Source organism: Micropterus salmoides, unplaced genomic scaffold, assembly GCF_014851395.1.
Source record: "Micropterus salmoides isolate LMB-PRFRI ecotype aquatic unplaced genomic scaffold, ASM1485139v1 Ms_hic_scaffold_4, whole genome shotgun sequence".
Lineage (NCBI taxonomy): Eukaryota > Metazoa > Chordata > Actinopteri > Centrarchiformes > Centrarchidae > Micropterus > Micropterus salmoides.
In genome coordinates, this window is record NW_024043372.1 from 29,413,298 (window position 1) to 29,431,070 (window position 17,773).

General features: G+C 41.5%; 3 protein-coding genes across 3 annotated transcripts in view; 2 read left to right on the forward strand and 1 right to left on the reverse strand.

Moving 5' to 3' along the window:
* The window catches only part of LOC119885736 (ataxin-7), a 35,398-nt gene extending 32,834 nt beyond the window's left edge, over nucleotides 1–2,564 (forward strand). The window contains 1 exon segment of the mRNA XM_038695949.1: nucleotides 989–2,564. Coding sequence (XP_038551877.1) covers nucleotides 989–1,006 — 18 coding nt within the window. The 3' untranslated portion in view covers nucleotides 1,007–2,564.
* Nucleotides 2,565–4,294: 1,730 nt separating this feature from the next.
* Nucleotides 4,295–9,036, reverse strand: psmd6 (proteasome 26S subunit, non-ATPase 6). The gene is made up of 8 exons (XM_038695950.1): nucleotides 8,787–9,036; nucleotides 8,081–8,286; nucleotides 5,919–6,064; nucleotides 5,604–5,823; nucleotides 5,312–5,420; nucleotides 4,906–5,074; nucleotides 4,608–4,685; nucleotides 4,295–4,521 (listed from the first exon to the last, which is right to left on the reverse strand). The coding sequence occupies exons 1-8, from the start codon at nucleotides 8,929–8,931 to the stop codon at nucleotides 4,425–4,427; spliced, it is 1,170 nt and encodes a 389-aa protein (XP_038551878.1). The 5' UTR covers nucleotides 8,932–9,036; the 3' UTR covers nucleotides 4,295–4,424.
* Nucleotides 9,037–9,836: 800 nt separating this feature from the next.
* Nucleotides 9,837–16,822, forward strand: slc2a9l1 (solute carrier family 2 member 9, like 1). Its single transcript, XM_038695646.1, has 12 exons — nucleotides 9,837–9,910; nucleotides 12,475–12,570; nucleotides 12,797–12,957; nucleotides 13,030–13,154; nucleotides 13,234–13,363; nucleotides 13,660–13,808; nucleotides 14,334–14,521; nucleotides 14,612–14,722; nucleotides 15,232–15,333; nucleotides 15,861–15,936; nucleotides 16,085–16,212; nucleotides 16,565–16,822. Exons 1-12 carry the CDS (start codon nucleotides 9,866–9,868, stop codon nucleotides 16,748–16,750), a joined length of 1,497 nt encoding a protein of 498 aa, XP_038551574.1. The 5' UTR covers nucleotides 9,837–9,865; the 3' UTR covers nucleotides 16,751–16,822.
* Nucleotides 16,823–17,773: the final 951 nt, after the last annotated feature.

The following is a 17,773-nucleotide window of genomic DNA, read 5'->3' on the forward strand; positions in this document are numbered from 1 at the left end:
CAACACCACAATTCTTGGGGTGCGCATACAGTTGATATTGACTACCACCTATATACAGAGTGCTAGCCTCGAAAACCAAGATGTTTTCTAACATTAACTTAGCTCTCCTTATTAGCTAGGCTCCTTACATGCTTGCTAATAACTTTTTAAAGCTGGGTCTCTGACATTGACAGAGTTTTGTTGGACAGATTTGTGCAGCTGTGTTCATGAGGGAGCGAGAGAGAGGGACGGGTGAGTGAGAGAGAGCAAGAGGATGTGCTGTGCGAATGTGCTATGACGCTCTGCAATCAAATACGATTTTAAATAGGCCTAGTAAAAAAAAAATCGAAAATCAATATGTGGCGGTCAGCGTTCATATTGTGGTGGGCCGCCACATACAAATGAATGTATGGGAAAACTGTATATTGGAATAATTTGTAGGCATCATTCGTTTACCTTCAGTATAAAAGGTGAAAGCCATCTGTGTACCTAGTATGTTGCTACTGTTAGAGTTAGCTTAATCTGGGGCGTCATTGTAGCTGGAAGACCACAACACATTAAAGACGGTGCATTCCTTCAGATTCACGCTGTGTTTAAGTAAATGCTTCATCATGCTCCTTATTGCAGGTGCTGCATTTTGCTGTGCCGTTCTTTTTTTTTTTTTTTTTTTTTTTTTTTTTTTTGTGAAGCTAAGCCAAACTTTGGTCCGCCATTATCCAGGAATGTAACTCTTCTTGCACGCTTTGTTGACATACTATAACATATGTGAAGTTAGGTCAGCATAGCAGGTCCTGGCAGATAAGTGCAACTTTTATGGACTTTAAAATGCAAAACATTAGGGCACGATAAGCAGAATCGAAATGCATGTGTCTTAACGGATCCACGGTTCTGGAAATTTAGAACCAGTTCTCGTTACCCAACTCTAATTGGACCTTTTGTGCTTGCCTAGACTGAGAGATGACTTAACAACCATTTTAACAGATTTTTTTTTTTTGTCCCTCTTCCCCAGCCAAAGGCTCGTCCCTGACAGCGGTGTCCGGCTTCTGTGTATGGAACCGGCAGGCGGACGGGGAATAGTTCGGAGCAGTCCGCATACTGCTCTGGACTGCACGAGGCCTTCCAAAATCAAACCCACATTACTCTCAGCTTCCCACAATCCTCAGGGTGGAGATGATCTGGACTGCCCAGTGAAGTCAATGTGGTCCTTCCTCTTTCTCCCAAAGCCATGTGTGTGTGTGTGCCTGCGTGTGTTTGTGTGTATGGCGGGGGGGGGGGGTGGCGTGGAGCACCAGGGGTCTAATGAGCGAGCCAAGGACCCCCCACGCAAGTGTTGTCCCTGTATTCGGAGAGGTCTTCCTGTTTGGTTGGAAGTAGGAGGAACAATAGCAACAGCCATGGGTCTCTTGAGCTGCGGTTCAAAAGCTCTTCGGGTTCAGGTTAAGGGCTGCCGCAACAAGCCGTCGTGACACTGAGCAACTGGGGAGACAGCAAGCCGATCTCCTCCGTGTTTGTTAGAATGAGTGTGTGAATGTGAGTGCGCGTACGAGTATTTTTCTCACGTCAGATTCTGCTGGACTACTGGAATTTCCAACTTAATTACACCCCCAGCGCCTGATCTCAGAAGCCTTGGAAGGAGAGCACGAGGAGCAGCAAACTGTTACTTGCAACACCTTAACCAACAAACAATCACTTTGTTGTTTCACTTTCTGTTAGACTGACTCTCTGGTGACAACATCGAGTAGCCTCGGGTTACGCGCAGTAGCCTTGAGAGGAGCCCGTAGGGACGATCTGGTCAATTCTTTTATTATCCAGAATAATTATGCAAGAGTTACCTTTTTATGATTTCTTATGAGCTTTTTTACACCGAGCTACAAAGAGTCTTTGTAGACAGTGGTGACGAAAAGTTGTGCTTTCAAATGTGAAAAGGACGCCTGATGTGCCCATTCGATTGAATCTTTTGTCAGAGAGCGAGCTTGGTCTTGAGGACACCTGTTCATTTTATGAATCTTTTCTTTGTGCAAAATGATCCACACAGTAGACCTACCCCCGACTGTGAACAGCACTAAATAACAACTTTCTCCACAGGCACCGATTAGTTGTCCACAAAGCTAGCCAAAAGCTGCCATCAGCTTTGCCGACTACTTTGTTTGTTTTTTTTTCCTTATCTAAAAGGTCTTGCTCGTGAAGCGGTGATGGTGCATTGCCTGTGTGGACGTGAAGAAAATCTGTGCAAACCGTATCATTATTGCCACAACTTACCTACTTTGTACCCATACAGATGTATGAAATCCACAGCTGGTGTGGGCAGATGTGAATTATAATGTTTATTTTTCCTACATAGGGAATCAGGTATGGTACGTCTTAACTGGAGCAAACGTTATGCACGTCACCTGTCTTCTGTGGGTTCAATTCTCCCTCCTTATGTGTAACCACTACCCAAGCTCTGGATGTTACAGTTTCAATGCCTCACCCAAACACTATGAGTGTGTGTGTGTGTGTGTGTGTGTGTGTGTGTGTGTGTGTGTGTGTGTGTGTGTGTGTGTGTGTGTGTGTGTGTGTGTGTGTGTGTGTGTGTGTGTGTGTGTGTGTGTGTGTGTGTGTGTGGAGAAAAGATTTGTCACAGTAAAATGGATAGCCAGGCATTATACTGTATTCCTTTGTCAAAATGGAGTCTTAAATCAGGCAATACTTGCCCATCTCGTTGGGATGTTTGCTTATTCTGAGTGGTCTCGAGTGGGTTTTATGGTGCGAGATTCATGGTGATGGCTTCACGGGACACATTTAAACTTTTGGCAACACCCGTTGATTTATGGATCCTCCACTGATGTCAGATAATGTGGAAAAGTAAAGGAGACAATTTTTTTTAATTTAGCTTTTTTCTTGTAGCCTATATATCAAACAAGTATTGAAGTATCCCTATTTGAGAATACATATTTTGTTAACAAATTGTACATAGTGAAATATGTATTTTTGCACAGGCATTTTTCGTACGCGCTGATTTTTTTTGGTACAATTTTCCAAAAAAAAAGGAAAAAGTCATTATTTATTTAGTAAAAAAAGATGAAAAGTCAGTGGTTCACTGCCAAGTTTATATAATGCAATACGCCTATATGTAGAAGCTGAAGCATCTCATGAATCGTGTACTGAAACCTTTAAGGAACAAAGGTGAAGTGTTGCCACTGTAGCATGTCTGTACGAGAGGAAACCTTTATTCACTTTTCAAGGTCTCAATCACATGTGCTTTTACAAGACATTTTATGTTGCCTAAGAATCAATACAACGCCGACAGAAAAAAAAAAGTTACTATATGACCCAATTAGCCTGTGATTTTTCAAATGTCCTGCAGGCTTGAAGCTGCGCCTGTTGTCTAACCAGTTTCTACGGATTCTTCAGTCGTACACTTTGTAGACCTTCAACATATTTCATGATTTAAACACGCGCGTTGATTAGAAAGGCTGAAGGGACTTAAAGCAATCACTGCAAGGAAGAGGAACACTTCACACGGTCCGGCTGCTTGCATCATCGTTGCCAAACAAGTAATTTGAATCACAGCTTTTAAAGACATAGTTTGCAGCTTTTAAAAGAAATATCAAATTAAGAAAGTGCCTGAATTAGTTTCACCCTGACTGTTTAAGGACAGTATTCTTTGGGTTGTTTTACCTTACTTGAATGTTCAAAGTGTTTAGGAGTTTGCTTTTAAATCTGCCTATGAACCCTAAATGTGGTAAAAACCTAAGCTTGTCAGCTGCCCATTATCAAACACTTTAGTATTGTGTGTTTGTTTTTTTTGTTTTGGGTTTATCCAAGTTTTCCGAACAAGACGTTGAGATTTTCTGTTAGCCTCAGTGTGTGGCTTAAGTCCCCTCCCTCCCTCTGGTTTACTGGGTTTTGTATGTTAAAAACCTTCAATCAAGTGTTTTGTTTACCCTCAAACTCAACAGACATCTTCACATCGTTTCCGGTCGATGGAAAAATCGTGAGGATTTTTTTTTTATTCGCACCATAGACTTGGAATGTGAAAGTGGGAGAATACAGCTCATGTTTGGGAGGACAAAATAAATCCACCATTCATACTATGTAAAAGCGTGTATAGAATTTCTTTTTGTATACATTATCAAAATCATTTTCAGCTGGACTTATGTATTGGCTGCTATGTAATTCATGAACAAAATATAGGTTAGAATTAATATTTAAAGAAAAAAAGATTGTATAGTATATTTGTTTTGTAACAAGTTTCTGTAAATAAAATAATTTATACTGCTATTTATATGAAATGATGTGTCTGCCTCTTTCCTAAAATAAAACAGCCAAGAGAAACAGTTTAAACAAATTTTATTATATACACAATATAAGAGTCACTTTGTCAGACAAACTACAGGTTTGAGTATACCAAGAAGAATGATGCAAGACCCCGTTGCTGTAATGAGAAAATATGGCCTCCGTGGTTACATGTTGATAACTCTAGACAACTTCTGGACTCTGTTGAGCAGCAGGTCACCCTTCTTGATGGTTTCCTGGTATTGCCAGTTTTTGCTATCAGGTCTGGAAAGAAGAACAAAGATTTAGAGGTCTTTGGTTACCAAGTCATTTTTGGAAGTATTGAGGTTTGAAGAATAGCAAACGTTTACCTATTGGTTTCCACAATCTCATTCACTTTATCGATTTTACAGTGGAGACGGCCAGCAGCTATGAATCGGGACAGTTCCCTGAGGACGGAGAGGACATTTAGTTCAGTTAGCCAGAACAAAAGTCAGTGACTAAATGGAATCAGATCATTGCTTCCCATTTTTTTGTATGAGTTTGTGTCTATTTAGCTGTTTAAGTCCATAGAATTTGGCCAGTAAGTACAGACCCGAGTTTCCACGCTGGAAAAAAATAAAAGCCCCTACAGGATGTGGCATATGAACATGGGGTACGGGCACTCACTGGTCAATGAACTCTGTGCTGACACCAAAGGCCTCGGCCATGTAGCCCAGGGTGAGGGAGCGGTAGGACTCTAGCAGTTGGCTGTAGGCCTGGATCCTCATCTCCCTCACATAGTAGCGGTAGTGTGGCGCAAAGAGCCAGTCCTTCTTCATCTCCTGCTCCACCATGGCTGTGGCCCAAAGACAACAAAGTTTGACAAGCATTACTAAAGTGTCACGATGTGGCAGAGCAGGTAAAGGGCTGTACCATGCAGCGATAATAAAGCCTGAGAAAATTCTGACAAATATTAGAATACATTAAACAAGAGAATATAAAGAACTTCATGGGTTGTAGTGATTGACAGCAAAATAACACAGGTGACCAGATAAAGTGTTTGTTTCTTCAGGCCAAGAAAAGGCTTCCTCACCCAGAGACTGGAAGAAGACAGAGTAACGGCACTCGTAGAGGGAGAAAAGATACTGGCGAACATCAGGCAGACTGTGCAGCACCTCCAAGATCTCTGCTCCCTTTATTACCTGAAGAAGAACACATTTTATTGCAGTCGTGCTGCCACCTTACAAATGTGTAATGCCAGCACCTTAACCTGGGTGAGGGTATTTCACAAATCCAGTATACATTAATTGATGAAGTACTGGGAGCAAATACACACAGGAACTTCGTCAACAGTCTTTTGTGCGTACACATGCTCAGTCTCCTACCTTTTCGCGGAGGTCAGGCCTTTTGAGGGCGATCATGCAGACGTAGACGGTGTAGGTGACAAAGGTCTTGTAGTCCATGAGCTCATAGGAGGTGAAGGTGGAGACTGTGTCGAGGAAGAGCTCAGCAGCTTGTTTGAAGTCCCTGATGGCTACACAGTACAGGCCCTGGTAGACCTTCAGACGATTCCTCCTGTCCCAGTCTCCCCCCTCCTCAATGAGGCTATTGAGACGGAGACGCATAGGTAGATGAGCACTGAAAAGATTACTGCAACTGTTGGTGGGAATGTTTTTGAAAAAGGACATTAGAGCCTTTACCTCTTTGCTTTCTCTGAGTTGCGTGTGATGAGGTCACTATCCATGTAGAAGAGGCCAATCCTCAGCAGGTAGAAGACTATATCTAGTCTGTGACCCAGAGCCACTGTCTTGTCGTAGGTCTTCCTAAAGGCTGTAAGGGCGCCCTCCTGTAGACAAACTTGACAATGTCAGTGAATCTGTAACTATTCACGTGTGGACATAGGTGTACAACTGTGACTGGTTCTCATAACTACATCCATCTTGACAAAGATTTATATTTACCACTATAAATCTACTTACTGCTATGCTATTTCACAAAGAAACTGTCAACCACTTTGCTATAATGCCTTGTCACTTTAGGAGGGATATGTACAGCCACTAAAGTAACTAGCCATTATAGATGAGCTGTCATCCAAAATACAGAAAAGCTGATGTGTAGTGGAGTCAAGAGCGCCACTTGCTTTAATAAAAGTCAACGACAGGAAAACACGCTGCTTTAGTATATTTATACTTTGGATTTTGGCTCTGATAAAAAGCAGTGTTTAATGAATAGGTAAGACATTAGTGAAGGATATTTTCCTTGAGAAATATACTTAGCATTAGAACGACTAAGTGTTTATGATATTAACTGGCACAGACACCACCATTAGTTAAGTGCACTCTGCAAAGTGTATGGATTTATCGACATTTCAAATGAGCAACTTTCAGCAGGCAATATTGTTGTATGTCATGAATTCTGTCCACACAATGTACTCATCTGCAAAAGTCACGACGCACAAAGTTGTAATGTGTAATGACAGGGAAACTCTTACTGCTTTGAATACAATGAAAGGCAACAAAAGGTGATTTTGAAAGACAGGAAAGCAGCATAGTCCTTCAGACAAATAATATACTTCTTGGCTACTGACCTACCGCGCACGCACGCACACACTGTACATGCACAGTAAATTTCACAGATCAGATGATTCCCTTTTATATAGGGTAGATATTACTCCTATCAATACGGCCATGGGGTTCAGCCTGGATATGCAGATTAGTATTAATGTTTAGTAAACTGGAGTTTTGTACTAGCGTATTTCCCTTTCTAAAGGTCACTCTGATCATTGCTTCAGTGAAGCATTTTTACAAATAGGACAGCTGATGATAAAGGCAACACATTGAGTTATCTGCCACACTAACCCCTGTTTCCATCCAGGAGGTCAGTGTGGACACTGTGGAGGACTATAAATCCCTCGGAGTGCACATGGACAATAAATCTAGACTAGGCCAAGAACACTCAAGCCCTCTATGGGAAGGGCCAGAACGGTCACGATTTTCTGAGGAGGCTGAGGTCCTTCAACAACTGCCGGACAATGCTGAGGATGTTTTATGAGTCTGTGGTGGCCAGTGCCATCCTGTTGCTGTTGCATGCTGGGGCAGCAGGCTGAGGGTAGCGGACGCTAACAAACTCAACAAACTAATCCGCAAGGCCAGTGATGTTGTGGGTGTGGAGCTGAACTCTCTGTCGGTGGTGTCAGAGAGGAGGATGCTGTCCAAGCTTCATGTCATCTTGGACAATGTCTCCCACCCACTCCATGATGTCCTGCTCAAACACAGGTGCACTTTCAGTGCAAGACTTCTTCCCCCAAAATGCATCACAGAGTGCCACAGGAAGTCATTCCTGCCTGCCATCAAGCTCTATCACTCCTCCCTTAAGCTGCTACTATTTATTCACTATTACTGTTCACCATAGCAAATCTTTAATAATGTAAATACTGTACATACCCACATTCTTTATATTTTTCTTTATATTTACACTCTTATATTTGTGTATTTCTTATCTACCAACTTTCTATTATTATTTCTGTTCCTTTAAGCCTGTGCAACTGTGACACAGAATTTCCCCTCAGGATGAATAAAGTATTTCTGATTCTGAACTCCAATTCCATTTTCCCCAGATATTGCAATAAATTATTATTAATAACATCGTATTTGCCCTACATTGTATTTCTAACAAACTATATTGTCTTAATGGCCAACTTGTATTATCCACTTTCATTCAACATATGCCAATGTGTCAAACTGACAGTGTAGATAAACATCACAGTTGGCCAGTTTTAATTTTCACACTATAACGTTACAGGACATTATGCCATAGAGCGCCTACTCATAGAGGGTTTGTTTGCTGACTGAGGAGGACTTACCTTGTCTCCAATCCTGATCAGATATTCAGCTTTGGCCATCATGGCGTCTCGTATCTCGCTCTCTCCCAGGTTCTTCTCTGCGTCCTCCAGCACATCATCCAGGCGCTTCAGCTCCTCCTCGTTGGCCTTCTTCATTTTACTGAGCAGGTCGCTGTCCAGCTGCCACTTCAGGTCCTTACACAGACCCTCATAATACGGGGCCATATCTGAAGCAGAGAGAAACTAAGATTGTTAAACCTGTGGACTAGATTATGACATCCCTCTCACTTTAAAAACACTTGGCGCGTCTCATATTTTCGACCCAGACTGGTTTTAAGACGATTTTTCTACCAGACAAGGTTATGTCTGGTAGACAAATCGTTTAACTTTAATTTAGAACAGCCTCCTTTATTTCGCCCCTATACAGTCCATTGGAAGGCGATAAAAATAAAGCAGAGATTGAAAACTGAACAGGAATTTAACTTGGAAAGGTCACGTAAAGTTTGAATTGCTTGCTACGGTTAGCTAATACAGTTAGCTAGCGAGCTAATTTCCCTGTGATGATTGGTATGTTACAGTGGAATAAATTTCTGGATTGTATCTGCATTTAAGAGACAATTCTGCACCCAGTACAAAACGCACGGTCGTACATTAATGTCAGCACCGTGTATATAATGACCAGGCTATTGAGGCTGCCGTTACAACTGTCGGAGACATGCTAACTCACTGTTAGCTTTGATAGCGTCCATGAGCTCTGTCTTCACTTTAGCATCCTGTCGGTGACCATCGATTGTGAGCAGGAACTTGAGCTGTGCTATCCTCAGGTCGGGGTTCTTGGGCAGACCCTCTTCCTCCAGATTCTCTAGCGGCATTTTTAGTCAAAAATATAGAAACAAAGACACAAACTGAAGGCTCTTTTTGTGTAGGCAGTTACCAGCTAGTCAACGATGACTACGGAAAACACTGCACTGTGTTGTTTCCGGCGTAGCGTCAGTCAGCGAGGGGAGAAAAGAGCGGAGGACAGCCTGACGTTTAATAACCAAGTTACCGTTCACTGCCTCCTGCTGGACATGTGGGGGAACTACACATGTGTCCTAATTATCACATGTAACACCAATCTCTGCTGTATGGCTGTATGGCCTGCTGTCTTTGTAAGAACTACACAACAAATCAATAGACTTACCATTTTATACTAAATGGACATGATACAATATTCAGAAGGATGTCAAATAAATTGCTTTGAAACTTTAAAGCTAATTATACTTAATCTTAAATCTTAAATCCCAATAATTGTTATGTGATTGTTACGAATTAGTATGTACCTTTAAACCTTTTAAATCCTATTGTGTGCTATGGTGAATGGTCAGCAATAGTGTTACATTGCCATGGTGTGAAATGTTCCAAAGCACTGGTTTGATGACACAATTTACATTGTACAAACCTCCAAATGCTGATGGTAAAATCTATGAAATTCCTAAGCTATGTCATGTATTAATTTACAGCATTAATACTGATTGGCCTTTTCTGCAAATCAAAAAGTATAAAAAAATAAAAGAAAGAAAGAAAAAAAAAAATGTATGTATGTACACTGAGCTTACATGGTCTGCACTCGGAGACACCCTTGTATCAACCCCAATATAAAAGTCCATTGAGATGAGCGGATGAGTGACTCACGAAAGGGAAATTGGCAGGGTTGCGGAGTGATTGCTGGTTACTTTATTTCTAGAAAGTCTGAAAAGTTAATGATAACCAGCCTTAAATACTTTACAGAGTTCATTTAGTCTGTACACATGTACTGTAAGGTCCATGCCAGTGAATACAGAAAGAATGGAAACTTTGCTGCGCCAGCTGGTAGGCTTTTACTGGATTTGTTTAATAGAAGACTGTATGATTTTTATATAGATATAAATGTTCACACAACGGTTTAAATAGTAAGAAAATATGTTTGTGTCTTTTATAAACATTGCTATTTTTCCTGCATAAACCTGACATTATGTTTTAGCTCTAACAAACTTTTATCAACATGGAAAATGGAAGAAATACATATTAACGTGTTGTTTTAGGCAAGCGGGTTGTTTTCTGAGTTTGTCCGAGCTCAGTGACTCATCTAAGCTGAGTCATTGCACTTTGTCAGTTTCAGAGTTGTTTCTTCTTACTCAACAGATTCAGAGGTGAGGAATCTCATAGAAGATAAAACCTATATTATGATTTTTAACAAGATACAGAATGGGAGTAAGAAAAATCCTGATCTGTGAACAGTGCGCCAAGCATTACAGCTTGTTTCATTTTTAAGTTTTTAGTTTTTAAGTTCTAGAGTTTATTTTCCCACAAAATTGTGGCAGTTTCAGTAAGGAGAACAAAACAAGAGGGGTCACTTTGATTTTAAATAAACATTGATAGGTAGGTTATACTGAAGAATAATAAAATGATCAACTAGGAACACAATTTTTTCTTGACATGACAGCAGTTGTTATTTCACATTGTTACGAGAGGTCACCTGTTGTTTCGATGATCAGACTGGTCAAGGAGTGGTCCTTATTTTAAAGTGGGGCATATAGTATAAGTCCAAAACAGGTTTCCTTTCTGAGAAATTTTATTACAATTTTTGCCAGTTGCTTGAACACTATAGACCCATGCTTAGACTAAAGTAACACAACTTGAAGCTTTTGTTACCATACCTCAAACACATGTACCCATACCTTAAACAAAAGCGCTGCTTTGCACTCTAGTTGCAATTCTGCAACACACTTACTCCTTTATGCAACACACTTGGTCCTGCATACTACACTCTATTTCATACTTAAGACACTTCGTTCAAAAATGAAATCTCAGGGTGCCATTTGGAAAACACATGTATCCAAAATACAAAACACATCGGGTAATTGCAACCACTCAAATACACACCTGAAGGCACTTCAAAACTGAACACCAATCAGCCAGCTACAAAAAGCCCTCAGCTTAGCCATTTCAAGAACTTTGCAAGCATGGATGGAGGGAGAGCAAGAGGCAGAGGTAGAGGAAGAGGAAGAGGAAGAGGAAGAGGAAGAGGAAGAAGAGGAAGAAGAGGAAGAAGAGGAAGAGGAAGAAGAGGAAGAAGAGGAAGAAGAAGGAAGAGGAAGAAGAGGAAGAAGAGGAAGAGGAAGAGGAAGAAGAGGAAGAAGAGGAGGAGGAGGAGGAGGAGGAGGACGAGGAGGAGGAGGAGGAGGACGAGGACGAGGACGAGGTCGAAGAGGCCATGCACGGACCCCTAATTTCTGATGATATAAGAGCAACTTTGGTGGACCATGTCATCAACCATGGCCTGACTATGAGGGAAGCTGGGCAGAGAGTCCACCCACATATATCACATTGTGTGTCGCCATAAGCCTTCGAGGGCTTCTGCATCATCATGCAAAACTAGGTCCATTCAATAGCCAACATATACTCACATTTCTAGATGCTCTCCATAATATAGTTGTACAGAACAGACCAGATCAGCCCAGGTTTGTGGTGGTATGCGATAATGTCAGTTTCCATCGGGCTGCTCTGGTCCAGGCCTGGTTCACCAACCACAATCAATTTGAAGTGGTATACTTGCCCCCTTACTCACCATTTTTAAACCCTATAGAGGAATTCTTTTTGGCTTGGAGATGGCGTGTATATGGCCGCCAACCACATGCCCGCATGCCTCTTCTGCAGGCAATGGAACAGGCCTGCGGCGACATTCAGGTGACAGCAATCCATGGATGGTTTTGACATGCAAGGGGATATTTTCCCCGGTGCCTAGGGGGAGAAGACATTGCTTGCGATGTCGATGAGGTCCTGTGGCCAGACCCCAACAGACGGCGGGATCCATGAGCCCACGTATGCACAATTGCCATGATTTTCTGTGTGTACAGTATAGTGTTTTTTGTATTATTATATATATATTTTTGCTTTATCTGAATTCATGTTACTGCAATGTACAGTGCTGCAATGTACAATTTTGAGTAGGCCTTGAGTTGCTTTTTTGGTTGTTTGAAAATGTGCCTCCTGAAAATATGCCTTCTGAATAAACAGTGAAAATCAAAGACTGCAGTGTTTTATAAAAAGTAGACTAGTGTGATCCCCCTGATCTGAAAGTGTATGCATATGATGCAAGTATGTGTCATTTTGTCATCAGAGTTACATTTTGACAAAAGAATGTTGTTGCAAAATGTGTTCAAGCAACGGGCAAAAACTGTAATAGTGTTGATAGTATGCATTTTTAGGGTAAATATCATCATTTTGAAAAGTACCCCGTTCCCCCCCAGAGGATGTAATACAGACTGTGTACCTTGTTCCACCATTTTTGTAAAGCTCATGCAGTCATGGGAATCAAGGAGGTCAAAATGACTTCTAGCAGCCTTACCTGTGTCTGATCTGAGTCCTCTTTCTGTTTTCACTCTGCTTTGTAGACCCACGGCAATGCTCTGTTCCTCATCATCATTTTGGGACTTGGAGGAAGCTTTCAATCTGGATACCACATTACTGGTTTGAGCTCTCCCTCCCCGGTGAGATGCATCACTTTTCATCCAATTGCTTTGTGCTTCACCTCTCTCTCCAAACTCTTGCACCAAATTTTCACCTCCAGTCACTGGTTGAGGCCGATGGCGTGTGTGTGTGCACGTGTGTGCGTGCGTGCTTGTGTGTGTGGTGCCTGTGAGTCTAAATGTGAAAAGTTAAAAGAGCATAATTTCTTGCTGAGTTCAAAGCTACAAAATAAAACTTTCCCTGCAGCACATACAGCGCTTCATCAACAGCAGCTGGTTTGACAGATATGAGGAGCCCCCACCTCCGCAGACAACCACGATGATCTGGTCCCTTATTGTTTCCATGTATGCTGTCGGGGGACTCTTTGGTGCTGTCAGTGTCAAACTGGTCTCATGCATGCTGGGAAGGTGTGTAAGAGATACTTAATGGCACATTCAGTCCTTAAACCTAAAAAGACTTGACATGGGTTCCTTTATCAGGAAAAAAGCGATGATCTGCAACAGCTTCATTGCCATTATTGCTGCCGGGATCATGCTGACAAGTAAATGTGCCAGATCATATGAAATGATCATTGTGGCAAGGATCCTGTACGGCTACTCAGCAGGTAAGCCACCGGGGACACATGTGTACATAAACACATCATGATTTTACCTGATAGACTAACACCCACTCATGGCCAGCAGGTTTGGGAATGAGCATCCATTTAATGTACCTCGGAGAGATTTCCCCCAGAAAGTTGCGAGGCATAGTGACTCTGACCTCAGCAACCTTCACGTCACTTGGCAAACTGTCGGGACAGTTTTTTGGACTGAGGTATGCACTCACTGCAAATATGTACGAGATGACAACAGTTGTTTTGATTATTTTAGAGGATAAGAGAGCTCAGTGTGCACTGGATGTTCAAAATGCGGGTGACACAATTCTTTCATGAGCAAATGAGGAGAATCCACGTCATTTAGCTAAAAGGAGGCAGAGTGGTTGGAGAATAATTTTGTAAGTTTTGAGAACTTTGCAAAAAGAGCTTCAACTTGATGTAAAGGGGTGTAAATGAAGATTCAGATTCCTACAGTAAAATGAACAACATTTAACACTTCATTTTGTTTTTACAGTGAGATCCTTGGTGGTGAGGAGCTGTGGAACATCGTCCTCTGTGTCCCTGCATTTTTCTCCCTGGTTCAGGTTATAGCGTTGCCTTTTCTTCCCGAGGCTCCCAGATACTTATTCATAGAGAAAGGTGATGATAAGGCTTGCACAAAAGGTTGGTGTATTTCCCCCACAGTCATGCAGTACCTGACCAAACAGCCTTTTACAGTTTGAGCATAAACACAAAACAATGCATCTAAGGTGGGTTAAATCAAGGGCAAATGGACTAGTCGAAGATACTCATCCAAGAGTACTCTTCACTTCTGAACTGAAGACGTTACGCCTCTCTTCCAAGAGCTCTAATAAATGCTTTGATTGGATGAGCAGCGACACATTTCCGAGAATCTTCAACCAAGTCCAGTTGCCCTTGATTTTAATCCACTTTGGATAACTATGACCTGGATGACAGAGAATCTTCACAGACACAAAACAAATAAGAAAAATGTTGTGGTCTACCAACACATGTTGGATCATAGAGCCTTTGACTATTACCTGCTGACTTCCCACTATAAAGACATTCCTATGTTTTATCACTCGGCATAACAAACACCCATTCAAACACATATGTTCATTTAAATGTTTTGTATGTGAGGAGCACATACTCATGTCTGAGTTTTTTGTGTCTATGTCTCTGGCCCAGCTCTCCAGAGTCTTTGGGGCCCAGGTGACTACAAACAAGAGATGGACGAGATGTTGGCTGAGCAGGCTGCCATTGAGGCAGCCCCGCTAAAAAGCCCTCTGCAGCTCCTGAGGGACAGGACCGTCCGATGGCAGCTTATCACCATGTCCACCATCTACTGCTGCAATCAGCTGTCGGGCATGCCTGCTGTGAGGATGGAAATACCTCATTTCATGCAAATAGTAGCATCCCAACAGGGACGATCATAACCTTTCAAAAAATGCTTCTCTCCTTCCCAGATCAGTACCTTCTCTTTTGACATCTTCCTGAAGGCAGATATACCGAGAGACAAGATCCGCTATGTAACCTTGGGTCTTGGAGTGTCTGAAATCATCACATCCATCTCCTGTGTGAGTGGCTCCCTCAGTCTGCGCTCTTTATCTCCACATCTTCACCCCTCTCGTGGCAAAGGCCATCTTTTCTTTACATAGTTTCTTCATTTGGTACAGAAACACTGCATTTTTCTTCTTTACTTCCTGGGCTGTTAATTGTGGAAACATTTGTTGTTCAGTTCAGGCAGTGATCTGCAGGTGGTTTGAACGGCTGCCACTACTACCAGTTGCCTGTATGTCTCATGTTAGCTAGCTCAAGTCCACTGCTACACTCACATGGCTCACTTTTCTCTGTATATCCAACACACGGTGGCTTGCTTAAGCTGTTAGTGCTGCCCTGCCTGCTGTCACGGAGCAGCAGAACAGATTATCTATAGGTAATCAGTGATTTGGGTGTCATCTTCTAACAATCGTACAATTGTTTTTGTTGTTGCATATCTCTTGACCAAGAGGGGCATTATGCCCAAGAGAACAAGTATTGCTGTATTTCTATTATATTGTCTTTTACCTTTCTCTCTCTCTCTCAGGGACTTCTGATTGAGCACACCGGGAGGAGGCCGTTGTTATGGGGGGGTTATGGTGTCATGTCTGCCAGCTGGGTGTTGGTCACTGTCACGCTCAACCTGAAGGTAAACCTGTTTCCTTTGAATACTAACACATGTGTGAGGTGTAGACGGTATGTATTTTAAACGGTTGGTTAACCCAAATGAGAAACATATTGTAATACATGTTCGTACCCCAAATAGTGTCAAAACTCTACAGACAGGTTTAGTTTTTTACTGTGCAGAAAAGGGCCCACAGAGAGTGCCTATGTACAGGGTCCATAATTTTGTGCTACGCCTTTGGGGGTGACGGCCGAAACCTCAAAAAAACAGATATCTCAAAACCTCAGCAAGAAAACCCCAAACTATCTGCATTGCTTGGCATCACTATGGGAAAGAAAATATGGCTTTGTAGTTGAGTGAATGGATCATTTAATGCCACTGAAGTAAATATGAAAATATGCTGCTAACAAAACGGACACCGACCTGTTTACATACTGGCAAAAGGGTGTATGAGATTGCTGCACAAAGGCAGCATACAAATACTTGCTCTAAAAACTGTCTACAGAGCAGAGTGTATTAAAATTCATACATACAAAATTGTTTCCATGCAGGATTCCAGCTATTGGGTTCCGTACATCACCGCTAGTTTGATCATCCTCTTCATCATCTTCTTTTGCGGAGGACCTGGTATGTGCTCTACACAGCTCAGTGTTAGGGGCAAAAAAAAAGGAACTTCGGTACATTACACACTGTAGTTATGGTTCCTGTAGAAAAGATGTTCACATTCAAAGATAACTAACGTGAACAGCCTGTGTCATCTCTCTGGTTCACCCAGCGGGAGCTACAGCCACTCTCCACAGTGAGCTCTTCATCCAGTCCGATCGACTGGCAGCCTTTGTCCTCATGGGGATCCAGCGCTGGTTGGTGTTCGCTGTGCTGGGCCTAGTTTTTCCATTCCTTATTGTAAGTACAGCACACATGAAAAGAAGCAACACACCGTAGCTTACACTGTAAAAAGCAGCTGCAAACCTTGCTTATGAAAACAGATAGGATTTTCTTTAACAATATGGATCATTTGTTGTGATATACAGTATTTTAAACTTTAGTTGTACAGCAACATTTTTCATTGATTATATTTAGGATTAATGACAGAATGAATATTTTTTTAGCGTGCAATAGGTATTTATGTATTATTAGAAAAGTCATCTGTGTCATATTGTACTTAAAGACGAAAACCATCTCAGCACTTTGATGAAACATCAACACATGAAGCTCATTCTGCTGATGTTTTACACCACGATTTCTCTGTCCCCAGAACGCCCTGAACTCGTACTGCTTTGTGCTGTTCGCTTGTATGTGCCTGCTGGGTTGCCTTTATACTTTCTTCCTCTTGCCCGAGACCAAAGGGAAGACCATGCTGGAGATCTCTGAGGAGTTTAAAGCCATCACCGTCTGTGGGAAATCCTTCTTAGAGGAGAAGAGAGTGGAGACCAAGTTATGAGGCAGTCCAGATACAATAGCTACAGACGGTCTTTTCAGAATAGCAGAGGAATAATAAATGTGTGGCAATATTTATGCCTAGTAACGTGTTTTAATTAATTGTAAAATCATCGGTCAATAAACATTGTTTATTATGCAGGTGAAAAACAGCAGGCTACAGTGGAAGAACATGCCAACTTGAGTTAAATTACTGAGACAAACCTGTAAATAAAACAACCATAGTATTTTAGTCTTTGTCATTGTCCATGAACCAGTGTCACATCTAATCCAATGTATTGTTATTCTTTATTTCTGTTGTTCTCAGTTCATCCTTGTTCCACAGCAGAGTTGTTTTTCCCAGGAGATTTTAACAACATCCCGCACATGTAAACACCAACTTTAACACCTAGAACAACAAATAAGTCGAAACAGACATGCCTAAGAAGAGTTAATATAAAATAAATAAAGGATGTCTAAATGTATTTAAGCATACTCCAGATTTCAATTGCTAACTTAACCCTTGTGTCGTGTTCATATTTTTGTTATTCAGCCAGTGTTCATGGGTCTGGTGGACCTGCTGCATTTTGGGGTTTTTAATTCAACACAATAAAACAATTTTATGTTAAAATACTCAACAGATGTTTACTTCATCCCAATTACAAGCAATATAAACAGCATATATGGTTAATATTTTCTCTTTACCTTTGTTAGATCACATTTAAGAATTAAAGTGCTACTTGTTTTTTTGTTTATTTTTTACTAAAATGACATAAAAAAAGAAAATCAATTATAATCAAGGTATAAGTGGAAAAATTCAACAAATTTACAAATGAAGCAAGGTTTTTCATAACTATTGACTTTGGTCCTGTGGCTCGTCTTCGTTTTGGAACTAGGTGATGCTTAATCTCATCCTCTTCTTCAAAGTCACTGTCAGACTCTGAATTGTCAGAAATGTGATCTTCACATTCTGAAAACTCTTCTTGTACATCATCAAAATCTTCTGTCTCTTCCAAAATCAATTGCAAGGCCCTCTGAGCAGCGAATC